General features: G+C 44.9%; 1 protein-coding gene across 2 annotated transcripts in view; it reads left to right on the top strand.

Annotated features, from left to right (window-relative positions):
* Positions 1–21,031, top strand: part of Coq8 (ubiquinone biosynthesis protein COQ8, mitochondrial) — a 350,169-nt gene that overhangs the window by 311,203 nt on the left and 17,935 nt on the right. For both annotated transcript variants that reach the window (XM_069299996.1, XM_069299995.1), the window contains exons 9-10: positions 6,594–6,776; positions 15,245–15,397. In XM_069299996.1, the coding sequence (XP_069156097.1) occupies positions 6,594–6,776; positions 15,245–15,397 (336 nt within the window). The remainder of the gene's footprint in view (positions 1–6,593; positions 6,777–15,244; positions 15,398–21,031) is intronic.

Below are 21,031 nucleotides of genomic sequence, written 5' to 3'. Positions count from 1 at the left end.
TAGCACACTCACTTATGCAACTCACTTATGCACAAGTGGCCAAGGAGAAGGAAAAAATAGAAGAAGCAGTAAAGGAAGTCAAACACTGCAGCAACCAAGATAAAACAAACATTAGGCTAGAAGTGAGGAAAGAATTGGCATCTAACCCGAAGTTGGTGCAAAACACAGTTGATCGGAGTAAGTCCCTGATCATTTTTGGCTGCAAAGAAAAGGCGATAACATCTAGGTCAGAAAGAGCTGTAGAAGAAGCTAAAGTAGTAGATAAAATTGTTGGCCTCGTGGAAGGTCTTACAACCATAGAGAATGTGTGCGACTACAGGAGAATAGGCAGGTACGTAAAAGGGAAAGATCGACCTTTGAGGATCACCCTAAACGGTGTCAAACAGATGAAGAAGTACTAAGGAATGCTAGAAAATTGCAAAGTGATGAGGATGGGAGAGGGTGGTCATTAAGACGAGATCTTTCAAAAGAAGATAGAGAGAAGCTGAAACTGAACCTCGCCAAGGCAAAACATTTAAATGAGAGCAGGAATGAAGAAGAAATAAATTCTTTTCTGGGGGGAGCCCCGTTGGCTCCCCGGAGCTATCCCAGGCTGATATGCTAATGTCAGACTTTGGCATCAGTCATGTGTATGGAGTTCTTAGGCCTACCGGGGACCACGGCCAGAACCGGGCCCCCTCAGAGAGGCAAGGGGAGCAATGGCCTATAGAAGCCCCCGTGTAGTTGGAAGCATTCTATGTCTGCCATCGACCGGAACAGGCACCCAGAAAGGTAAGCGCCCCAAAACAAACCCCTATTCTGGTTAAAATTGCTACCTAATACCGAACTAGTGGATAGAACTCCCCAACCGAAAACAAGCAAATTAGTGTGACGTCACACACTGCCACGCCGCTGTCTGCGCAGCTCCCCCCTCCCCGGGAGGGGGAAGGGGGAGCCCCAGACCCCCCGCTCCGGCTACCCACACCTCAGTTCTTGAGGCTGATGCTATAGGCGATGGTCGTGTGCTCTGGCTCCGGTGTCGCTACTGCACTGTGCTTTGAGTGTGGTGTTAGTTTTGTGGGTGCGAGAGCCAGGAGTTATCTTCAGTACTCGGGCTGCGGTTGCGGCGCTTCGCCGTTATTTGCGCGCCACAGCTTCTGTGTCCGGGGACGCGCTGTGGGTTGATCCGGTTTCCCTTCTTCCCTGTTCGCGGGTTCGGGTCTCTCAGGTCGTCCGCAGGGTTATTAGGTCTAGCCAGCCTGCGGTCTATCCCCGTGCCCATGACGTTCGTAAGTTCGCGGCTCTTGCTGCCGTCTTTGGGAATATGTCTTGGTCTGATATTCGGGCGCGGGGATTTTGGCGGTCGAACAGGGTCCTGGCTGCTCGTTACCTTATGAATGTCCCTGGCCCTCGTCGGGCCTGTGTTGCTTTGGGTCGGCGGTTGCAGCCAGTTGTCTCGGCTTCGAGTTGAGGGGTGAGCGACGACTGCCTCCCGGGTAAGTCCCTCTTTTTCTGTCTGTGAGTAGTTAGCTCCGGGGAGCCGACGGGGCTCCCCCCAGAAAACCAGCGTTGAATGTAATGAAACGCCATTTTCTGGGTGAGTCCCGGAGGCTCCCCGGCATCCCTCCCTCCCTCCGGTCGGCGGTTTTTCGCGTTTTTGACATCCAGCCTCAAGAACTGAGGTGTGGGTAGCCGGCGCGGGGGGTCTGGGGCTCCCCCTTCCCCCTCCCGGGGAGGGGGGAGCTGCGCAGACAGCGGCGCGGCAGTGTGTGACGTCACACTAATTTGCTTGTTTTCGGTTGGGGAGTTCTATCCACTAGTTCGGTATTAGGTAGCAATTTTAACCAGAATAGGGGTTTGTTTTGGGGCGCTTACCTTTCTGGGTGTCTGTTCCGGTCGATGGCAGACATAGAATGCTTCCAACTACACGGGGGCTTCTATAGGCCATTGCTCCCCTTGCCTCTCTGAGGGGGCCCGGTTCTGGCCGTGGTCCCCGGTAGGCCTAAGAACTCCATACACATGACTGATGCCAAAGTCTGACATTAGCATATCAGCCTGGGATAGCTCCGGGGAGCCTCCGGGACTCACCCAGAAAATGGCGTTTCATTACATTCAACGCTGGTTTTTTCTACAAAATGATAGGGGTAGGCAAACCAGTAAAGTGGTACATAAAGGCAAACCAACAAAATCAATAGAGAGAGGGGGAGTGAAGAATAAGGAGAGGGGGAACAAGTTCCTGAAGATTGCATACACCAACATAGATGGAGTGAGATCGAAGATACTGGAGTTAAGTGATGTAATACAGCTGCAGACACCAGACATTGTTGCACTCACGGAGACAAAACTTGAAGATGTAATTTTAAATGAGGTCATATTCCCAAGGGGCTACTCAATTTGGAGACGGGACAGAAAAATTAGGAAAGGCGGTGGCGTTGCTGTGCTGGTAAAAGAACACCTAAAGGTGAACGAAATAATGACTGCCAATCCACAAGAAGTTGACATAATAGCACTAAAGATCTGCCATGAGGATGATAAACTAATGATAATAAATGCATATAGTCCACCGCCAAGCAGCACATGGTCAAAGGAGGAGCTAGATAGTACACGTGAAGGTCTTATAACAATAATGAGAGAGATTATAGCGAGAGCGGATAACGATAGATCACGACTGTTGATAGTCGGTGACTTCAACTTGAAATCCATAGACTGGGAAGCATATGAAGCTAAAACAGAAGATTTTTGGACCTGTAAATTTGTAGACCTCATCCTGGAAACATTCTTGTATCAACATGTTAAACAAGCTACGAGGATGAGGGAAGGGGACGTTCCCTCCATGCTAGATTTGATATTTACCAGGAAGGAGGAAGAGATATTTGACATTCAGTACCTTCCTCCCTTGGGTAAAAGTGACCATGTCTTTTTGGGAATAAAGTATGCAATGCGTTATAAGCTGGAAGAAAATAAGAAGGTTGAAGCAGTTGAAAAACCAGACTTCAGGAGAGGACATTATGGTGACCTTAGAAATTTTTTTAATGAGTATAATTGGACAGACTTGATGCTAGGCAAGGAAGTGAATGAGATGTATGTCAAGTTTTGTGAAATATATGATAAAGGCACAAAAAAATTTATACCAAAACAGAGATGCAGAACTAGGAAACAGGATTGGTTCAATAGAAATTGCGAGAGGGCTAGAGACCAAAAGACACAAAAATGGAATCAATACAGGAAGAGGCCGAACCCCCAAACATACCAGCGATACAAAGATGCGAGAAACAACTACACAGCAGTGAGGAGAGAGGCAGAAAGAAATTTTGAAAAAGGGATTGCAGACAAATGTAAAACAGAACCAGGTCTATTCTATAAATTCATAAACAACAAATTGCAGGTAAAGGATAATATTCAGAGGTTGAAAATGGGAAATAGATTCGCGGAAAATGAAAAGGAAATGTGTGAAACACTAAACGAAAAGTTCCAAAGTGTGTTTGTCCAAAATGAAATCTTTAGGGAACCAGACACAATAAGAATTCCAGAGAACAACATAGAGCACATAGAGGTGTCTAGAGACGAAGTGGAAAAAATGCTCAAGGAGATCGGTAAGAACAAAGCAGCTGGCCCAGATGGCGTTTCACCATGGGTTATTTTGAGGTTATCTTGAGATGATTTCGGGGCTTTAGTGTCCCCGCGGCCCGGTCCTCGATCAGGCCTCCACCCCCAGGAAGCAGCCCGTGACAGCTGACTAACTCCCAGGTACCTATTTACTGCTAGGTAACAGGGGCATTCAGGATGAAAGAAACTTTGCCCATTTGTTTCTGCCTCGTGCGGGAATCGAACCCGCGCCACAGAATTACGAGTCCTGCGCGTTATCCACCAGGCTACGAGGCCCCAATCTCTCATTCCCATTCTCTCTGGGTTCTGGGAGAATGTGCATCTGAGCTCAGCATTCCACTTCACCTGATCTTTCAGGCAACCCTGTGTACAGGAATCGTAGCAGACGTGTGGAAACAGGCTAACATAGTTCCAATCTACAAAAGTGGCAGCAGGAAGACCCCCCTCAATTATAGACCTGTATCATTGACAAGTGTAATAGTGAAAGTGTTGGAAAAACTAATCAAAACTAAATGGGTAGAACACCTAGAGAGAAATGATATAATATCAGACAGACAGTATGGTTTTCGATCTGGAAGATCCTGTGTATCGAATTTACTCAGTTTCTATGATCGAGCCACAGAGATATTACAGGAAAGAGATGGTTGGGTTGACTGCATCTATCTGGACCTAAAAAAGGCTTTCGACAGAGTTCCACATAAGAGGTTGTTCTGGAAACTGGAAAATATTGGAGGGGTGACAGGTAAGCTTCTATCATGGATGAAAAATTTTCTGACTGATAGAAAAATGAGGGCAGTAATCAGAGGCAATGTATCGGAATGGAGAAATGTCACAAGTGGAGTACCACAGGGTTCAGTTCTTGCACCAGTGATGTTTATTGTGTACATAAATGATCTACCAGTTGGTATACAGAATTATATGAACATGTTTGCTGATGATGCTAAGATAATAGGAAGGATAAGAAATTTAGATGATTGTCATGCCCTTCAAGAAGACCTGGACAAAATAAGTAGATGGAACACCACTTGGCAAATGGAATTTAATGTTAATAAATGTCATGTTATGGAATGTGGAATAGGAGAACATAGACCCCGCACAACCTATATATTATGTGAGAAATCTTTAAAGAATTCTGATAGAGAAAGAGATCTAAGGGTGGTTCTAGATAGAAAACTATCACCTGAGGACCACATAAAGAATATTGTGCAAGGAGCCTATGCTATGCTTTCTAACTTCAGAATTGCATTTAAATACATGGATGGCGATATACTAAAGAAATTGTTCATGACTTTTGTTAGGCCAAAGCTAGAATATGCAGCTGTTGTGTGGTGCCCATATCTTAAGAAGCACATCAACAAACTGGAAAAGGTGCAAAGACATGCTACTAAGTGGCTCCCAGAACTGAAGGGCAAGAGCTATGAGGAGAGGTTAGAAGCATTAAATGTGCCAAAACTAGAAGACAGAAGAAAAAGAGGTGATATGATTACTACGTACAAAATAGCAACAGGAATTGATAAAATCGACAGGGAAGACTTCCTGAGACCTGGAACTTCAAGAACAAGAGGTCATAGATATAAACTAGCTAAACACAGATGCCGAAGAAATATAAGAAAATTCACCTTCGCAAATAGAGTGGTAGACGGTTGGAACAAGTTAAGTGAGAAGGTGGTGGAGGCCAAGACCGTCAGTAGTTTCAAAGTGTTATATGACAAAGAGTGCTGGGAAGACGGGACACCACGAGCGTAGCTCTCATCCTGTAACTACACTTAGGTAATTACTCTGTTGTGCTCACATATTTTAATAGGGTATCATTCTGTTTCTTGATGTCACTTACTGTACTTTTGCCGATGTTAAACTCTGCTGCTACTCGTGCATGTGAATATCCTTTATCGAGTTTCTTAATTAACTCCAGCTTTTGTGCAACCCTCAGGTGCTTCCTTTGGGTAACTTTTGGCATTTTGTAAATACTGTAGAAATGAAGATCACAATTAACAGTAATGTCCTTCACAATTGAAGCTAGCTGCACGAGTTCACAGTAATCAATGGAAACACATGGCCCGGCGCAGTACATTCTAGGTCCGTGGGAAAAAAATACCTAGTGCCTATACTATAAAAGGTATTAATAAGAAAACAAAGAATTTTGCTTAATAACAATTGTTTCAAAATATTTTATTAATACTAATTTTGAATTTTCTACATTAAACTGAATCATTATAAAAGAAAGTTAAGATGTAATATACGACTTTTTACGATCGAGGTTGGTGGCCTGGTCGCCATGTGAGGGGACGCCGATGCCAAAACAAACCCAGTACCGACCGTCAATAATATCGACCGCCAGACCGGTATACGAGGTTCCAGATACCACTCTCCCAAACCGGGCGTAATTACCGGCAGATCGGTATAAAAGAGGCCATTAAATTGAGAGGTTAATGTACATATCAGCCCTGTAAGCGCTAGGGAATCACCAGGGCTCACTCAGAAAATGGCGTTTCATTACATTCAACATTACATTCATTACATTACATTTATGGGTTGGTTTTTCAGAATAATTTATTTTCAGTGTACCATTAGCGTGTCCAATTTTATATCTGCACAGTACCGTAGTTAATGGCATGGGTATATTGTAGCCACTGATAGATCATTAGCAGTCATGTATTGTGATGACGTTACAGATACATAACTGCCATGTCATTATGGCTGGTCGCAACAGCTATGGTTGACCTGGCTTGAGAAAATTTCTTGGGACCTGCTTGAGTTTATATTGACCTGGGGAAATCCCCCGGAATCACCTGGCATTATACCACACTCGACAGCTAGCTAGAGATGGTGAGGTCAAGCTCTTTCTTTATACCCATAAATATTAATGCATTTCATTACACTCAATACTTTGCCTTTGGAGAATTTTTTTTATCTCTAAGCAATTCATCCACTGCTTAGGGTGGGCTGTTAATTTTTATTATAATAAAATGCTTACTATTGTTGTTATTAATGTAATATTTGTATTTTAGGTCTTCACTACAGAGCTGATTGATGGTATTCCAGTGGATAAATGTGTTGATATGGATCAAGAGACTAGAAATTTCATATGTGAAAAGATACTTCGCCTGTGCCTTTTAGAACTCTTTTACTTTGGCTACATGCAGACTGATCCAAACTGGTCAAATTTCTTCTATAATGCAGAAACAGAGCAGGTACATATAATACAATATTTGTAGTACAGTATTCATTTTATTTATAAGAATATTTTAGGTAAGACAATTTTTCATTAACCACTTCATTGTGCAAGTGTTTCATATGACAACTCCATGGTGCGCGCAAAAAAATAAAATAAAAAGAAGCATTGAATGTAAGGAAATGACAATTTTTAAGTGAGCCCCAGTGGCTCCTGTTGGGATTGAACTGTCGAAAACCCAACACATTTATAAATAGGTTAGTTCTGTAATTGCTTTTGTTAGCCATATGGATACTTTGATTTATTTAGGTGTCAGCCTCAGCACGACCTATTGTCAGGTGCGACACACTTTGTGCTGAGGTCTGACGAAGGACAAGAAATAAGTTTGTATAAAAACTTCATCATGGATATATTCGGATATATCTCGAACCACATTATATACAATATAATACATGTATATATATTAAGGCATTGTACATAAGTACAGACAGGGAGCCGGTCGGCCGAGCGGACAGCACGCTGGATTTGTGATCCTGTGGTCCTGGGTTCGATCCCAGGCACCGGCGAGAAACATTGGGCAGAGTTTCTTTCACCCTACGCCCCTGTTACCTAGCAGTAAAATAGGTACCTGGGTGTTAGTCAGCTGTCACGGGCTGCTTCCTGAGGGTGGAGGCCTGGTCGAGGACCGGGCCGCGGGGACACTAAAAAGCCCCAAAATCATCTCAAGATAACCTCAAGATAAGATAACAGTTATATATATATATATATATATATATATATATATATGTAGATACTACGACCATGTGATTGTCGTCACTGGTTCGTTGTTTCCTCCCACTTATAGATTATCTACTTTCCTGGAATTTGTACCACTATCAGGAAATCAGCGCGTTACCTCCACGCTGACCTCTAAATCTCCAAAACGGTATCTTCCATAACTTTCAAGAACGTCGACCATGCCTCGAGGTCCTCTACCTTCGTGAGGGTGGAGCACACTAACAGTTGAGTCCGTTGGTCAAACATCCAAACGCGACGACAGCATGTTGACTGGATGGAGGGGAGTGGACTTCTGTTTCTTCTCATGCTCCGACCAGCACTCGTTACCTCGCCCGGTGCTTCTGATCGGCTAACAGAATTCCCGCCACCAGATGAGCCACACCGTGCTGACCGTTAACGACCTTCACGGTCGTTAACCTTGTTCTTCCTATAACATTGACAAATTTGCTATTAAATACCAGTGCTATGCGACGCAATAACACGATACAGTATTCCATAACACTCCCTAAAGATGCACACTGAGAGGGTTTCCCCTCTATTACCTCACATCAGCCATGGAGTGTTTAGGTCTGCCGGGAACTAGAGCAAGAACCTAGCCTCCTCACAGAGGCGTTGGGAGCAGGGCCATTTTTGTCACCTTACCGGGAATGACATCCAGAAAGTCAGTGAGTCAAAACAAACTACTGCTGTGTTCAAAATTTGCCAAAGCCTCATAACGTGACTAATGAACTCCTTCAAATATGTAAACAAATGATCAGATCTCTCGAAACTAGTGTGAGCTTGTTCGCCCTATTTTCCACCTTACTTGGGAGGGAAGGGAAAAGGGGCTCACCACCTCCCAAAGTCTGTGCGATAATTTCTGGAATGAAATGCGAGAACACGGTCCAAAGTCCATGTAGGCTCTGGTGGCGCATGAGCCGGCCGAGGTGAAACAAGGCACTGCAAAATGGCACTGAAGAAGTACCAATGCCCAATGCAAGCTCCACCAGCTCCACCAATGCTGCACGATACAAGGCGACAGTATTTGGCATGAGATACGGATTAAGAAAAATCCAAGAAAAACGAAAGGAGAGCCACGAAACCTCATACTGTCACCTAGATGAGGAATGCAGGTGGGATACTATCAAAGAAGCCATTTTCTCACCATAAAGATGAAGATAAAAATGTGTCAAAGATCCAGTTGTAAAGAGCTGAGGAGAAGATCAAACCAGGGAATTACTACACTTAGTCAACCTTTTGATAGAGGTGAGCCACTTTGCCTCCGATTCCTTGGCAAGTGACTCCTCGAACTTGGAGAGACCTCGTTGAACAGACTGCCTCCAGGCTGAACGGTCTGCAGCCAGTGTCTCCCATATAGCAAGATCGACGTCCATGGCTTTCAGGTCCCTTTTGCATGCGTCTTTGTACCGTAGCTGGGGCTTGCCTGCTGGACGCTTTCCCTGCCTCAGCTCTCCGTACAGGAGATCCTTGGGGATCCTGCCGTCACCCATTCGCACAACGTGCCCGAGCCAGCACATTCGTCTCTGTTTCAGCATTGTGTACATGCTGGTGATTCTTGCTCTCCCCAAGACGTTGTTGTTTGTCACCTTGTCCTGCCAGGTGATGTCCAAGATGTGTCTAAGGCAGCGCATGTGGTAGGCATTCAGCTGTCTTTCCTGACGGGCACGGAGTGTCCAAGACTCACTGCCATAAAGGAGAGTGCTCAGGACACAGGATCTGTAAACCTGAATCTTAGTATACTCAGTTAGCCTATTGTTGGCCCACACTCTCTTTGTCAGTTTGGACATGGTAGTAGATGCCTTACCGATGCGTTTGTTTAGCTCCGTATCAAGAGAGAGGGAGTCAGAGATTGTGGAGCCCAGGTACACGAAGTCGTGAACGACTTCCAGTTTGGAATCAGAGATGCCGATGTCAGGTGGGGAGCCCACTCCTTGTCCCATGACTTGTGTTTTCTTCACAAGACTGATGGTGAGTCCGAAAGCCTGAGAGGCCTCGCTGAAGCGGGTTATGAGCCGTTGGAGGTCTTCAGCTGAGTGGGCAGTGACTGCTGCGTCGTCGGCAAAGAGGAAGTCGCGCAGACACCTCAGTCGAACCTTTGTCTTGGCTCTCAGCCTGGCGAGGTTAAAGAGCTTTCCATCCGACCTGGTCCGGAGGTAAATGCCTTCCGTGACAGATCCGAAGGCGTGCCGCAGCATAACTGCGAAGAAAATCCCGAATAGGGTTGGAGCCAGTACGCAGCCCTGCTTTACTCCACTTCGGATGTCAAAGGTGTCTGATGTTAGGCCATCAAAGACCACGGTGCCCCTCATGTTCTCATGGAAAGATCTGATGATGCTGAGGAGCCTGGGTGGGCATCCGATCTTGAGGAGGATCTTGAACAGGCCATCCCTGCTGACGAGGTCGAAGGCCTTCGTCAGATCTATGAAGGCTACAAAGAGTGGCTGCTTCTGTTCCCTGCATTTCTCCTGCAGTTGTCTGAGGGGAAAGACCATGTCGATGGTGGACCTGCCAGCTCTGAATCCGCATTGTGATTCTGGATAGACTCTCTCTGCAAGTACTTGGAGCCTCTTCAATGTGACTCGAGCAAACAGCTTTCCGACAATACTGAGGAGGGAGATTCCACGGTAGTTGTTGCAGTCGCCCCTGTCACCTTTATTCTTATACAGTGTGACGATGTTGGCATCCCTCATGTCCTGTGGCACCTCTCCTTCTTCCCAGCAGAGGCAGAGAATTTCATGCAGCTCCATGAGCAGGCTACCTCTGCAGCACTTCAAGGTCTCAGCAGGAATGCCATCTTTGCCAGGAGCTTTACCAGAAGCAAGGGAGTCTAGGGCATCGCTGAGTTCTTCCAGGGTCGGTTCGCTGTCGAGCTCCATTAACACAGGCAGACACTCAATGGCGCTCAGGGCATCTTCGGTGACCACATTGTCCCTGGCGTATAGCTCAGAGTAGTGCTCGACCCAGCGCTTCAGCTGCAGTGTCTGGTCCTGAATCACCTCGCCAGTGGCAGATTTCAGAGGAGCGGTCTTCCTCTGGATTGGGCCGAGGGCCTGCTTGATGCCGTCATACATTCCCCTTACATTGCCTGTATCCGCTGCAGTCTGTATCTGGGAGCAGAGCTGGAGCCAATAGTTGTTGGCACATCGCCTGGCGCTCTGCTGCACTTTGCAGTGGACGGCCCGAAGGATCTGTAAGTTGGGCTGACTTGGGCAGGCTTTGTAGGCTGCCAAGGCGTTTCTCTTCTCTTCGATTACAGGTGTCATCTCTTCCGAGTGAGCCTCGAACCAGTCTGCCGACCTGCTGGTCTTCTTGCCAAAGGTGGAAATGGCAGCGTTGAACACAGCGTCTCTGAAGTGCTCCCATCTTTTACAAGGAAGTGACCCCAGCTGGGCCAGGGAGAGCTTCCTCGAGCACGTGTGCAAAATCTTCCACCTTGTCCTGGTTGCGGGTCTTGGTGGTGTCGATGCGAGGTCTGCCTGCCTTTTTCGAGTGATGAATCTTCTTTGGTTGCATCTTGACCCTGCTACATACCAGGGAGTGGTCGGTGTCACAGACAGCACTCTGATAGCTACGCGTAATCTTGACGCTGGGTAGACTTGCACGCCTGGTAAGAATCAGGTCAAGCTGGTGCCAGTGCTTGGATCTGGGGTGTCTCCAAGATACTCGGTGTTGAGGCTTTGTGCCGAAGAACGTGTTGGTGACACAAAGACCATGAAGGCAGCAGAGTTCTAGCAGACGTTGCCTGTTCTCATTCATCCTTCCTATGCCGAATTGACCTAGGCAAGTGGGCTAAATGTTGTGCTCGGCACCCACTCTGGCGTTGAAGTCGCAGAGGATGAACAGCGGCTCCTTTACAGGGATTCTCGCTATGACTCTGTTGAGATCATCGTAGAATTTTTCCTTTGCCTCTGCTGGAGAAGTCAGGGTTGGTGCATATGCACTAATTACATTGACTGGTCCTGTTTGGGAGTACAGTTGCAGAGACAGAATTCGTTCGGTTTCCCCCATCGGTGGCATAATGTGTCCCAACAGTGCATTCCTGATGGCAAATCCCACACCATGTTCTCTGGTCTTATCTGGAGGTTTTCCTTGCCAGAAGAAAGAAAAGGTCCTCTCTCTCACAGATCCTGATCCTGGGAGCCTGGTCTCTTGGAGAGCAACAATATCCATCTGCAGCTTGCTCAGCTCCCTATCGATGATTGCTGTTTTTCAGGCGTCATTGATTTCTTGCAGGTCGTCAGAGAAACCTGGTGTCAGTGTCCTGACGTTCCATGTGCCCAGCTTTAGGGCAGTTGATATTTTCTTCTTTGGTTTGGTATTGCTTGGTGCAAAGTTGTCGGGCCGCTTGTCGGTTTTCACCCTAAACCCCACGCACCCAGTGAGGTTAACGGACCGTGGCGAGGCAACACCTTATTGGCTGGGGTTTGCCCAGCTTGAGGCGGGCGGTAGCTGCCCAGTGGGGCGCGATGACCCCTCCCACCGTCGGAAGCAACCCCTGGCGTCACACTCTTCGCCAATCGAGCAGAAGACTTAAAACCGGTAGACTGTCGCTTCCCGTGTTGGTTCGACGCTGTGAGGCGAAGCTGGAGTGTCCTCTCCAGGGCACAAAGCCTGGGTAGGTAGATATGGAGGAGAAGCTGTTACCCATGCAGCAGGTCCCCCCTCTCCACGTTGCTGAAATTATCCAATAGAAAGGCAAATGCCAATACGCATGGTTCCAGCAACGTCGCAGGAGCTGCCAGAACGAGGTCGACGTCAACAACGAACTGCCTTAGGGGCTCCAACTCCGGATTTTTCCTCGAGGTTGACTCCTGAAGCCTTCCCCCCCCCCCCAAAAAAAAGGGTATGGCCGCAAGGCAGCGGAGGTTTAAAATCAGGGTTTTCCTTCCCCTAGATGGGCTGCCTTCCCAGGCTATCGAGTCCCACCTACCCGGAGCAGCTGGTTTTAAGGCGCCAGAGGCACGCCCTCGCGTACCGGAGCATAGAGGTATAGGAATCCCCATCTCAACCAGTCCAACCAAAAGACATCTACTATGATGGCCTTGTGATCAGGGAGCATAGCCGCTTACAGAGGAAGGCATTGATTCCACGCCGACACAAAACGATTCACCTCCGGGTACCCGTACATCTACAAAGCCAAAGGAAGGAGGCAGCATTAACAGGCATTAACAATGGAGATGAAGAGGAACTGGGATAATCATCCTCAAAAACTATGGACACTCCTTGAATGTAATCAGCTCACAGAACCAAACCCCAGGACCCCACCAAGATCCCAGTATAAGAGCTACGTGAAGAGTCCAGCTCCAAAGGGCAAGGAACCAAAGTGAACTGTCCCAGTTGAGGCATTGAACCATAAGGGAATACTCCGATTGGAGCCAGAGCCACAGAGACTGGAAAAATCCAAATCATAAGTAGCACCTGCTACACAGCCGCAAGCTTTCACACTGCACTGTGAGCCCAACAAAAGGGAGCAGTTCAATTACCTTGGTTGGCCTGGTGAGTGTGGGTCATAAACCCCAATTTAGTGCTGAGACATTTGTGTGGATGTCAATCAAGGGCAGAGGAAAGAGGCAAGGAACCAAACCTCAAAAAGCCAAAGAGGAAGTCAGTGAAGGGCCAACAGAACCCATGCCCAATGATCAAAGCTTGAAATGCTCAACTGGTAAACCAGAAGTGGGAAGTTCAGGCTCCCACATAGCTGCATGAGCAACCGCCACATCACCCGAGTCCCCTTCAACATCAACAGATGAAAGGACTGCAGCCAGAGTAAGGTTGTTGGCAAAGTGATGCCAACCATGAATCCTAAATTAGGCCTAACCAGGTCTGAACCTGGGACAAAATCATCTGGGACTTCTGCCAGTTCACCAGTAGCCCAAACTCAGTGAACTGGGAAAGAACCAGTTCCCTTGCTAGCAAACAAGCCAACCGGCTGGGAGCCCAAACCAGCCAGACGTTGAGGTAGGCCAACATCTGAAGACCAAACAAACGAAGACGGGCCTCAACAACCCCAGTCAAGCCCGTAATAACGCACTGTATGTAAAGTGTTAAGCCTGAGCGGGAGAGCCTGAAAGTGGTAAGCCTGTCACCCCACTACAAAACCTAACCAGTCCCTGAACCCCAAATGTTAAGTGGTAAGCTTGTCACCCCACTACAAAACCTAACCAATCCCTGAACCCTATATGTAAAGTGGTAAGCTTGTCACCCCACTACAAAACATAACCAATCCCTGAACCCTATATGTAAAGTGGTAAGCCTGTCACCCCACTACAAAACCTAACCAATCCCTGAACCCCAAATGTTAAGTGGTAAGCTTGTCACCCCACTACAAAACCTAACCAATCCCTGAACCCCGTATGTAAAGTGGTAAGCCTGTCACCCCACTACAAAACCTAACCAATCCCTGAACCCCGTATATAAAGGGATGTGCCAATAAGCATCCTTGAGGTCCAGGAAAATCATCCAAGTGCCTGGCTTGAGGACAAGCCAGATCTGGGACAATGTAGTCATCTGAAAGAACAGGCAACTGGTTCAGACTGAAGACATCTAGAATGCATTGGAGAGCTACACCAAGTTCTACATGAATGGATATCTACATGAAAGTTCTCCAGTAATCCTATGTGTAGTAATTATAAATTAATGCATGTTATTAAGGTTTCCACAAATCACTGAGAATAACCAAAAGAAACCAGCAAGTTTCCCAGCAGATAAAATGATGATCAACTTGTCAGAGCAAACTGGTCAAGTGAAGTGTGTAGAGATAAGCTGAACATGAATGTAGAATTGGCAGTCTAACACTAATAGTGGTTTAGTGACAAACTGTCAGGATATACTGCTGGTTTTCTCAAATACATCAAAAGTCACCAGTATATGATGTAACACTTGATGAGTCTAGTTCCAACTCTAACAAGAGGCTACAGCCTCTCTACAGAGCAGACAGCTTATTCCAGCTATACTCGAGTTACCTGCTATCACCCTACATTCAAGCTCCACATTTTTACCCTCCTCCAAGCCTTCTACCCCAATCCCTGTTGAAGCTCTCTGCCCTTGGCTCCAGGTCTCCCACAAGCATCCTCATCTCAGCTATCACAACATATTACATTTCCAACATCTGAGTGCTGTAATCAAGACAATATTAAATAATCACAAGAAACCACTATACTCTTTCAGTGTTGTCACCTAAAAGCATATACAGTATGTTATAAGTTAATGGGTTATACATGGAGATTACATATAGGTTAATGGATTATGTAATATATAGAGATTACATATGGTTAAGGATTATTTGTGGAGATTACACATGGTTAAGGATTATTTGTGGTGATTTACATATGGTTAATAGTTTTTATTTTGGAGATTACATATGGTTAATAGATAATGTGTGTAGATTACATATCGTTAATGGATAATGTGTGTAGATTACATATGGTTAATAGATAATGTGTGTAGATTACATATCGTTAATGGATAATGTGTGTAGATTACATATGGTTAATGGATAATGTGTGTAGATTACATATGGTTAATATATATAAAGTGTAGATTACATATGGTTCATGTAAAATATGTAGATTACATATGGCTAATGGATAATATATATAGATTACATATGGTTAGTGGATTATATGTAGAGATTACATAGTTAATAGATTATGTGTGTGTGTGTGTGTGTATATAGAGACTGCTTTCATCATAAAATGTTCATATCTACAGGTAGCACTCTTGGACTTTGGTGCATGTCGGGATTATAGCAAGAGTTTTGTTGACAAGTATATCCACTTAATCCACGGTGCAGCAATAAAAGACTATGATAAAGTTCTCCAGTACTCACAGAAGCTCGGCTTCCTGACAGGATATGAGGCAAAGGCAAGTTCAGATAGGTTTTTATGTTTTGTTTATATTTATTAATCTGCTTCTGTGGGTGAAAACATGGTGAGATACTTTCACTAGCAATATTATACTTGTTTACAGTTAAAGAGATTATTAAGAAAACACCAAAGTGGTAGTATGTTAGGAGGAAGTGATCTTGAGGGGGGCAGACAATGCTGTTTTTCCAGCAAATGTGAAAACCATTCACTGGCCAAAACCATTCTCACCATTCACTCACCAGTAAACTCACCATTCACATTCACTGCCCAAAATGCTATGCATGCTAGTGACTTTACAAGAATGTAAAATTTCAAGTCTCTGTACTCTAATAAACCCATTGTACCTTCTTGTATATAAATAAATAAATAAAATTTGTTACAATGACCTGAATGAGGATCCAAACTTGAGAGATGTTAGTTTGTATGTAATGTATCATTGTACTTAAGCTGTGGTGTCCACTTCATGTAAGTGCATATGTAAATTTTAAGTAAAGTGCTTGCTAGTGAGTATGATGATGTGTCAGACCTTATTTTTAACAGGTCCATTGACCTTTTCTTGCAGGGCTCCTTCAGTAACTCTCTGACCTTAGCATTAGTTCAGCCATGCCTTAGGGTGATGCACCAGGCTTCTGAGACCCACACTCCTTTACTGTGGCTGACATCTATTATATGCTACCAACCACTGCATCAGCCTGGGTAATGAGCGTCTATATAGATAGATAGCATCAGCTTTGCAGAAGTAATCTGTGCAGTTGTTTGTTTTAGTGTGTTCTTCCTTTCTGATGGTCTTTTTTCTTGGCTACTCTAGTGATCCTAGATCTGCACCACTCCTGTTTCCCTGTGTGTGTGTGGCTCAGATACCAGGGCATGCATCACAAAGAGTGGTTTCATTACATGCAATGCTGTTTTTCTTGGGGGAGCCCCTTATGACTCCCTGAAACTACCGTCACTGATAGTGTACCATCTACTGGATCACATCAGCTGCAGAATTCTATTTGGCCTACCAGGGACCAAGAGCCAGAATCTGCCCCCCCCCCCTCATAGAGGCGCAGGGAGCAGTGGCATTTATCTCTTGATTTATGCCACCACTGGGGGAAGGCACCCAGAAAGTCAGCGAGACAAGCAACCATAGCTGGCTAAAGAAGAGACTGTAACATCATGAACAATGTAACAAAAATATCGAAAAGTGAAAATCAATTGCCAATTCATTTGCCTCACCTTTCTTACTTGTTTGTGAGGAGGGGAAGGTAGCTCATGGTCAGCCGGTGACACAGCCCTCAGTTCTGTGCTGATATGTGTAGTGTGTGTATCCGGTTGCCTCTCTACACATGGGCCCCAGTCTCCGGCTTGAGCTAAGCGGTGGTTTCTGACAATCGTTGGCTTTTCATCACACTATTCAGTGTAGCATGAGCCTGGATTTTTGAGTGCTTGGAGCTGCATGTGCACAGGGTTATCTTCCCTGCATGTTCTCTAGTGCTACTCTTGCACTTCAGGTGTTTTCTTCCCTGTGGTATTCAGGGTCACTTCCTTCCTTTTCTCTTTCTCACTTTTGGTGGTTCTCACCCAGGGTAAGTCAGATTCCTTGGGTTTCCTGTCTTTACTCTGGGGGTGCCGCATTTGCTGGCTCGAGGTTGCTGAGTATTCACATGCTGCACATTAGCGCGCCAAAGTCAGCTTTCTTAGCCATCGTTGCCAGGCTATGGTGGCCTACTATGCCATTTTTATCTTTTAGTTTACTTCTGCATTATCAGACACAGACACCTTCCTAAAAGTGTTGATTCTGTTGGTATAGATTCGACGGCGTATTCTTTTAGGTCCAGCATAGCATCCCAGTGCCTGGGTGTATTGCTTGTTCAATTCCTTCTGGCCCTAGTAACTCCCTGCAGATCTGTTTGTCTCTTATGTCATTTCATAGACTCATCATCCTCGCCCACCATGGAACAAATAAGGGGAGGGAAAGGCCTCAAAGGAAGAAGGTATTGGTTGAAAAGACCCTGAAGCCTTGATAGGAGTAACTGATTCAGTTGCCTCCACACCCTCATCAGAAGGAACAACCCCTGGAGCAGACCGAGCCACATCCCAAACTAGACACAACTCTGAATCCAAAACCCTCAGACACCTCAGGGATGGAAGCAGGGGAAAGCGGGGGGGGGGGAGGGGATGGGGGTTAGGAAGGAAGGTAAGGTGGGGGCAGGCAGACCCAAGGCTGAGTTGACCAACACCTCTAATTCAGGGTTAGTAATCACCAACCTGGGTGATAAGGGACCTGGGGGATCCAACTGGGCACGCAACTGAGACCGCTGTAACCTACTAAACTGAACTCGTAAAGCGATTGCTACCTGAAAAGCTTAAACCTCAGAGGGTCTGAAAGAGTAGTCACATGAGGAGAATAAACTCCAGAAGACTGAGTGTCAAAGGTGTCACTGATCTAACAGGCGACATGTGGGAGGCAGAAGAAACGAACGTTGCTACATGACATGGATGACGTACAGCCCTCAAACTTCGATGAAGAGCTGGTTCAGAGAGGAAAAGGAGAAAAGGAATTGGGTAAAATCCCAGTTTGTGTATCGGAGAAGCTGCAGGATCCATGTGGGGGCAGTAGCACTCTTAGTTGCAATTCTATTGACTAATAATAATAATAATTTTTTATTTAGGTAAAGGTACATACATAAAGAGATTTTACAAAGTTTGTTGGCTTTATAGATAGAGCTAGTACATACAATGCCTAAAGCCACTATTACGCAAAGCGTTTCGGGCAGGAAAAAACACTAATGACTAAAGCTTAAAACTAATGGGTAAAAAGAATAAAATGTGTTGAGTACAAATAAAAATAGAGGTAAAAGAGGGGGGAACATTGTTGAAAAAGCAGCACAAATACAATTACAAATTATTACAGAAAATTACATTCAAACAGCGTTGATTTGAAAAACAAAAAAAAAAAAAAAAAAAACATACATGGGTTGACAACAGAGGGGTAAGGTAGGTTACAGGGAATATATTAGGTATAGCTTCGTTTTTAACTTAAACTGGTTGAGAGAGGTACAGTCTTTAACATGGTTGGGAAGGTCATTCCACATTCTGGGCCCCTTGATTTGTAGAGCATTTCTGGTTTGATTAAGTCGTACTCTAGGAATATCAAAACTGTATTTATTTCTGGTGTGGTGCTCATGGGTTCTGTTACAACCTTCTATGAAGCTTTTGAGATCAGGATTGGCATTATAGTTTAGCGGTTTATATATGTATAATACACATGAGAGAATGTGCAGTGACTTAATGTCTAACATATTCAGAGATTTGAGTAGGGGCACCGAGTGATGTCTGGGGCCAGAATTGGATAGTCCTAATAGCAGCTTTGTGTTGAGTAATTAGAGGACGTAAGTGATTTTGGGTAGTAGAGCCCCAAGCACAAACTATGTGGACTATGTCGTGGTGCAATCAACTAAGGCGCATCTGGGATCATCCTGGATAAAGGTTCGAACCCTCATCATGACCCTTGTGGATTTGTTCATTTGATGTATCAAGCTATTGTGATTTCTGTATAATTACCTAAGTGTAGTTACAGGATGAGAGCTACGCTCGTGGTGTCCTGTCTTCCCAGCACTCTTTGTCATATAACGCTTTGAAACTACTGACGGTCTTGACCTCCACCACCTTCTCCCCTAACTTGTTCCAACCGTCTACCACTCTGTTTGCAAAAGTGAATTTTCTTATATTTCTTCGGCATCTTTGTTTAGTTAATTTAAATCTATGACCTCTTGTTCTTGAAGTTCCAGGTCTCAGAAAATCTTCCCTATCAATTTTATCAATTCCTGTTACTGTTTTGTACGTAGTGATCATATCTCCTCTTTTTCTTCTATCTTCTAGTTCGGCATATTTAATGCCTCTAATCTCTCCTCGTAGCTCTTGCCCTTCAGTTCTGGGAGCCACTTAGTAGCATGTCTTTGCACCTTTTCCAGTTTGTTGATGTGCTTCTTAAGATATGGGCACCATACAACTGCTGCATATTCTAGCTTTGGTCTAACAGAAGTCACGAACAATTTCTTTAGTATTTTGTCATTTATGTATTTAAAAACAATTCTGAAGTTAGAAAGCGTGGCATAGGCTCCTCACACAACGTTCTTTATGTGGTCCTTAGGTGGTAGTTTTCTATCTAGAACCACCCCAAGATCTCTTTCTTTATCAGAAGTCTTTAAAGATTTTCCACATAATATATAGGTTGTGTGGGGTCTATGTTCTCCTATTCCACATTCAATAACATGGCATATATTTACTTAATTTAAACACTTTCGCTCAGCGAGGACTCGGCATTGAGTCCTCTGTGCGGCAAAAGTAACAGCGTTTTTGGGAAGGTTTTGCCACGGTTTTGGACATTATATGCATATACAGTGGCACTTCGACTTACGATTGCCCCGACTTACGATAATTTTGAGTTACGATGTAAATTTCATAAAAAAATGCGACTCGACATACGATAGTGTCGTCGACTAATGATATTTGTTGGTACATGTTCGGGTCGACTGAGCGTGTGATTCCCGGTCACACGATCCGACCTGCCACAGTTTACTACAGCTGCCTGCTTAGTGACAACCGCGCCTATAAGAAATTCTGCGTTTGTGGTGATTTTTTGCATTTTGAACATTAATGTAATTATTATATATCATGCAATGAGTCCCAGGAAAGTCAGTGGTAAGGCTCAACATATGAGATCCCATGTAAGGATGACTATAGAGCAGAAACAAGAGATCATTCGTAAATATGAAGATGGTGTGCAGGTTGTTGGACTGGCTAGGCAGTACAACAAATCTCAGTCAACGATATCCACCATACTGGCTAAGAAAAAGGACATTATGGGTGCTAAAGTGATGCATCATTACAGACAAATGTTAAAACGAAGGGAAAAACAAATGTCTCTTGACAAATTTGTAGTGAGACAAACAAGCACTGAACCACAACCAGGTCCTAGTGGTGTTCAGGCAAAACGTAGGAGAGAGAGTACCCCAGAGAAAACATCACTGCCTGATATTATAATGGAAGGGGACTCCCTTTCCAAACAGTAACAACTCTCCTCCTCCCCCCCTTTTCCACCATCTTCCATATGCCATCAAGAGCCCTCCATTAAGGTAATATAAACTTAGGCACTGTATTGTAGTTAGAAAAAAACATTGTATTCAGTGTAAAATGTATTTGTATGTTAATATTTTGGAGGGTGGGGGAACGGTATAATTCAAATCTCTTTATTTCTTATGGGAAAAATCGCTTAGACTTACGGTATTTCGACTTACGATCCGTCTCTGGGAACGGATTAATATCGTAAGTCGAGGCCCCATTATACTCCTTTAGGGAATTTCATTATGAATACACTGATACCAAAATGAAAGACCTAGGACCAGAATTGAGGTAACAAAGTTGAAAAGAGCATACCTATTTTATTGCTCTTTATTAGCACTCACACGGGTAACGCTCTGTCACTTTCTCTGTTTGCTGTGGATGGTACGCCGGGCTTCTGGACTTTGCACATACGCCTGTAGGGAATTCTATTGCGAAACAATGATACCGAAATAAAAGACCTAGGACGGGAATTGAGATGTCCAAAGTGAAGAGAGTGAAGTGAAGAGAGAGCTCTTGCGCGCTC

Source organism: Procambarus clarkii, chromosome 43 (genome assembly GCF_040958095.1).
Source record: "Procambarus clarkii isolate CNS0578487 chromosome 43, FALCON_Pclarkii_2.0, whole genome shotgun sequence".
NCBI classification, from domain to species: domain Eukaryota; kingdom Metazoa; phylum Arthropoda; class Malacostraca; order Decapoda; family Cambaridae; genus Procambarus; species Procambarus clarkii.
This window is presented reverse-complemented; position numbering and strand designations above follow the sequence as displayed.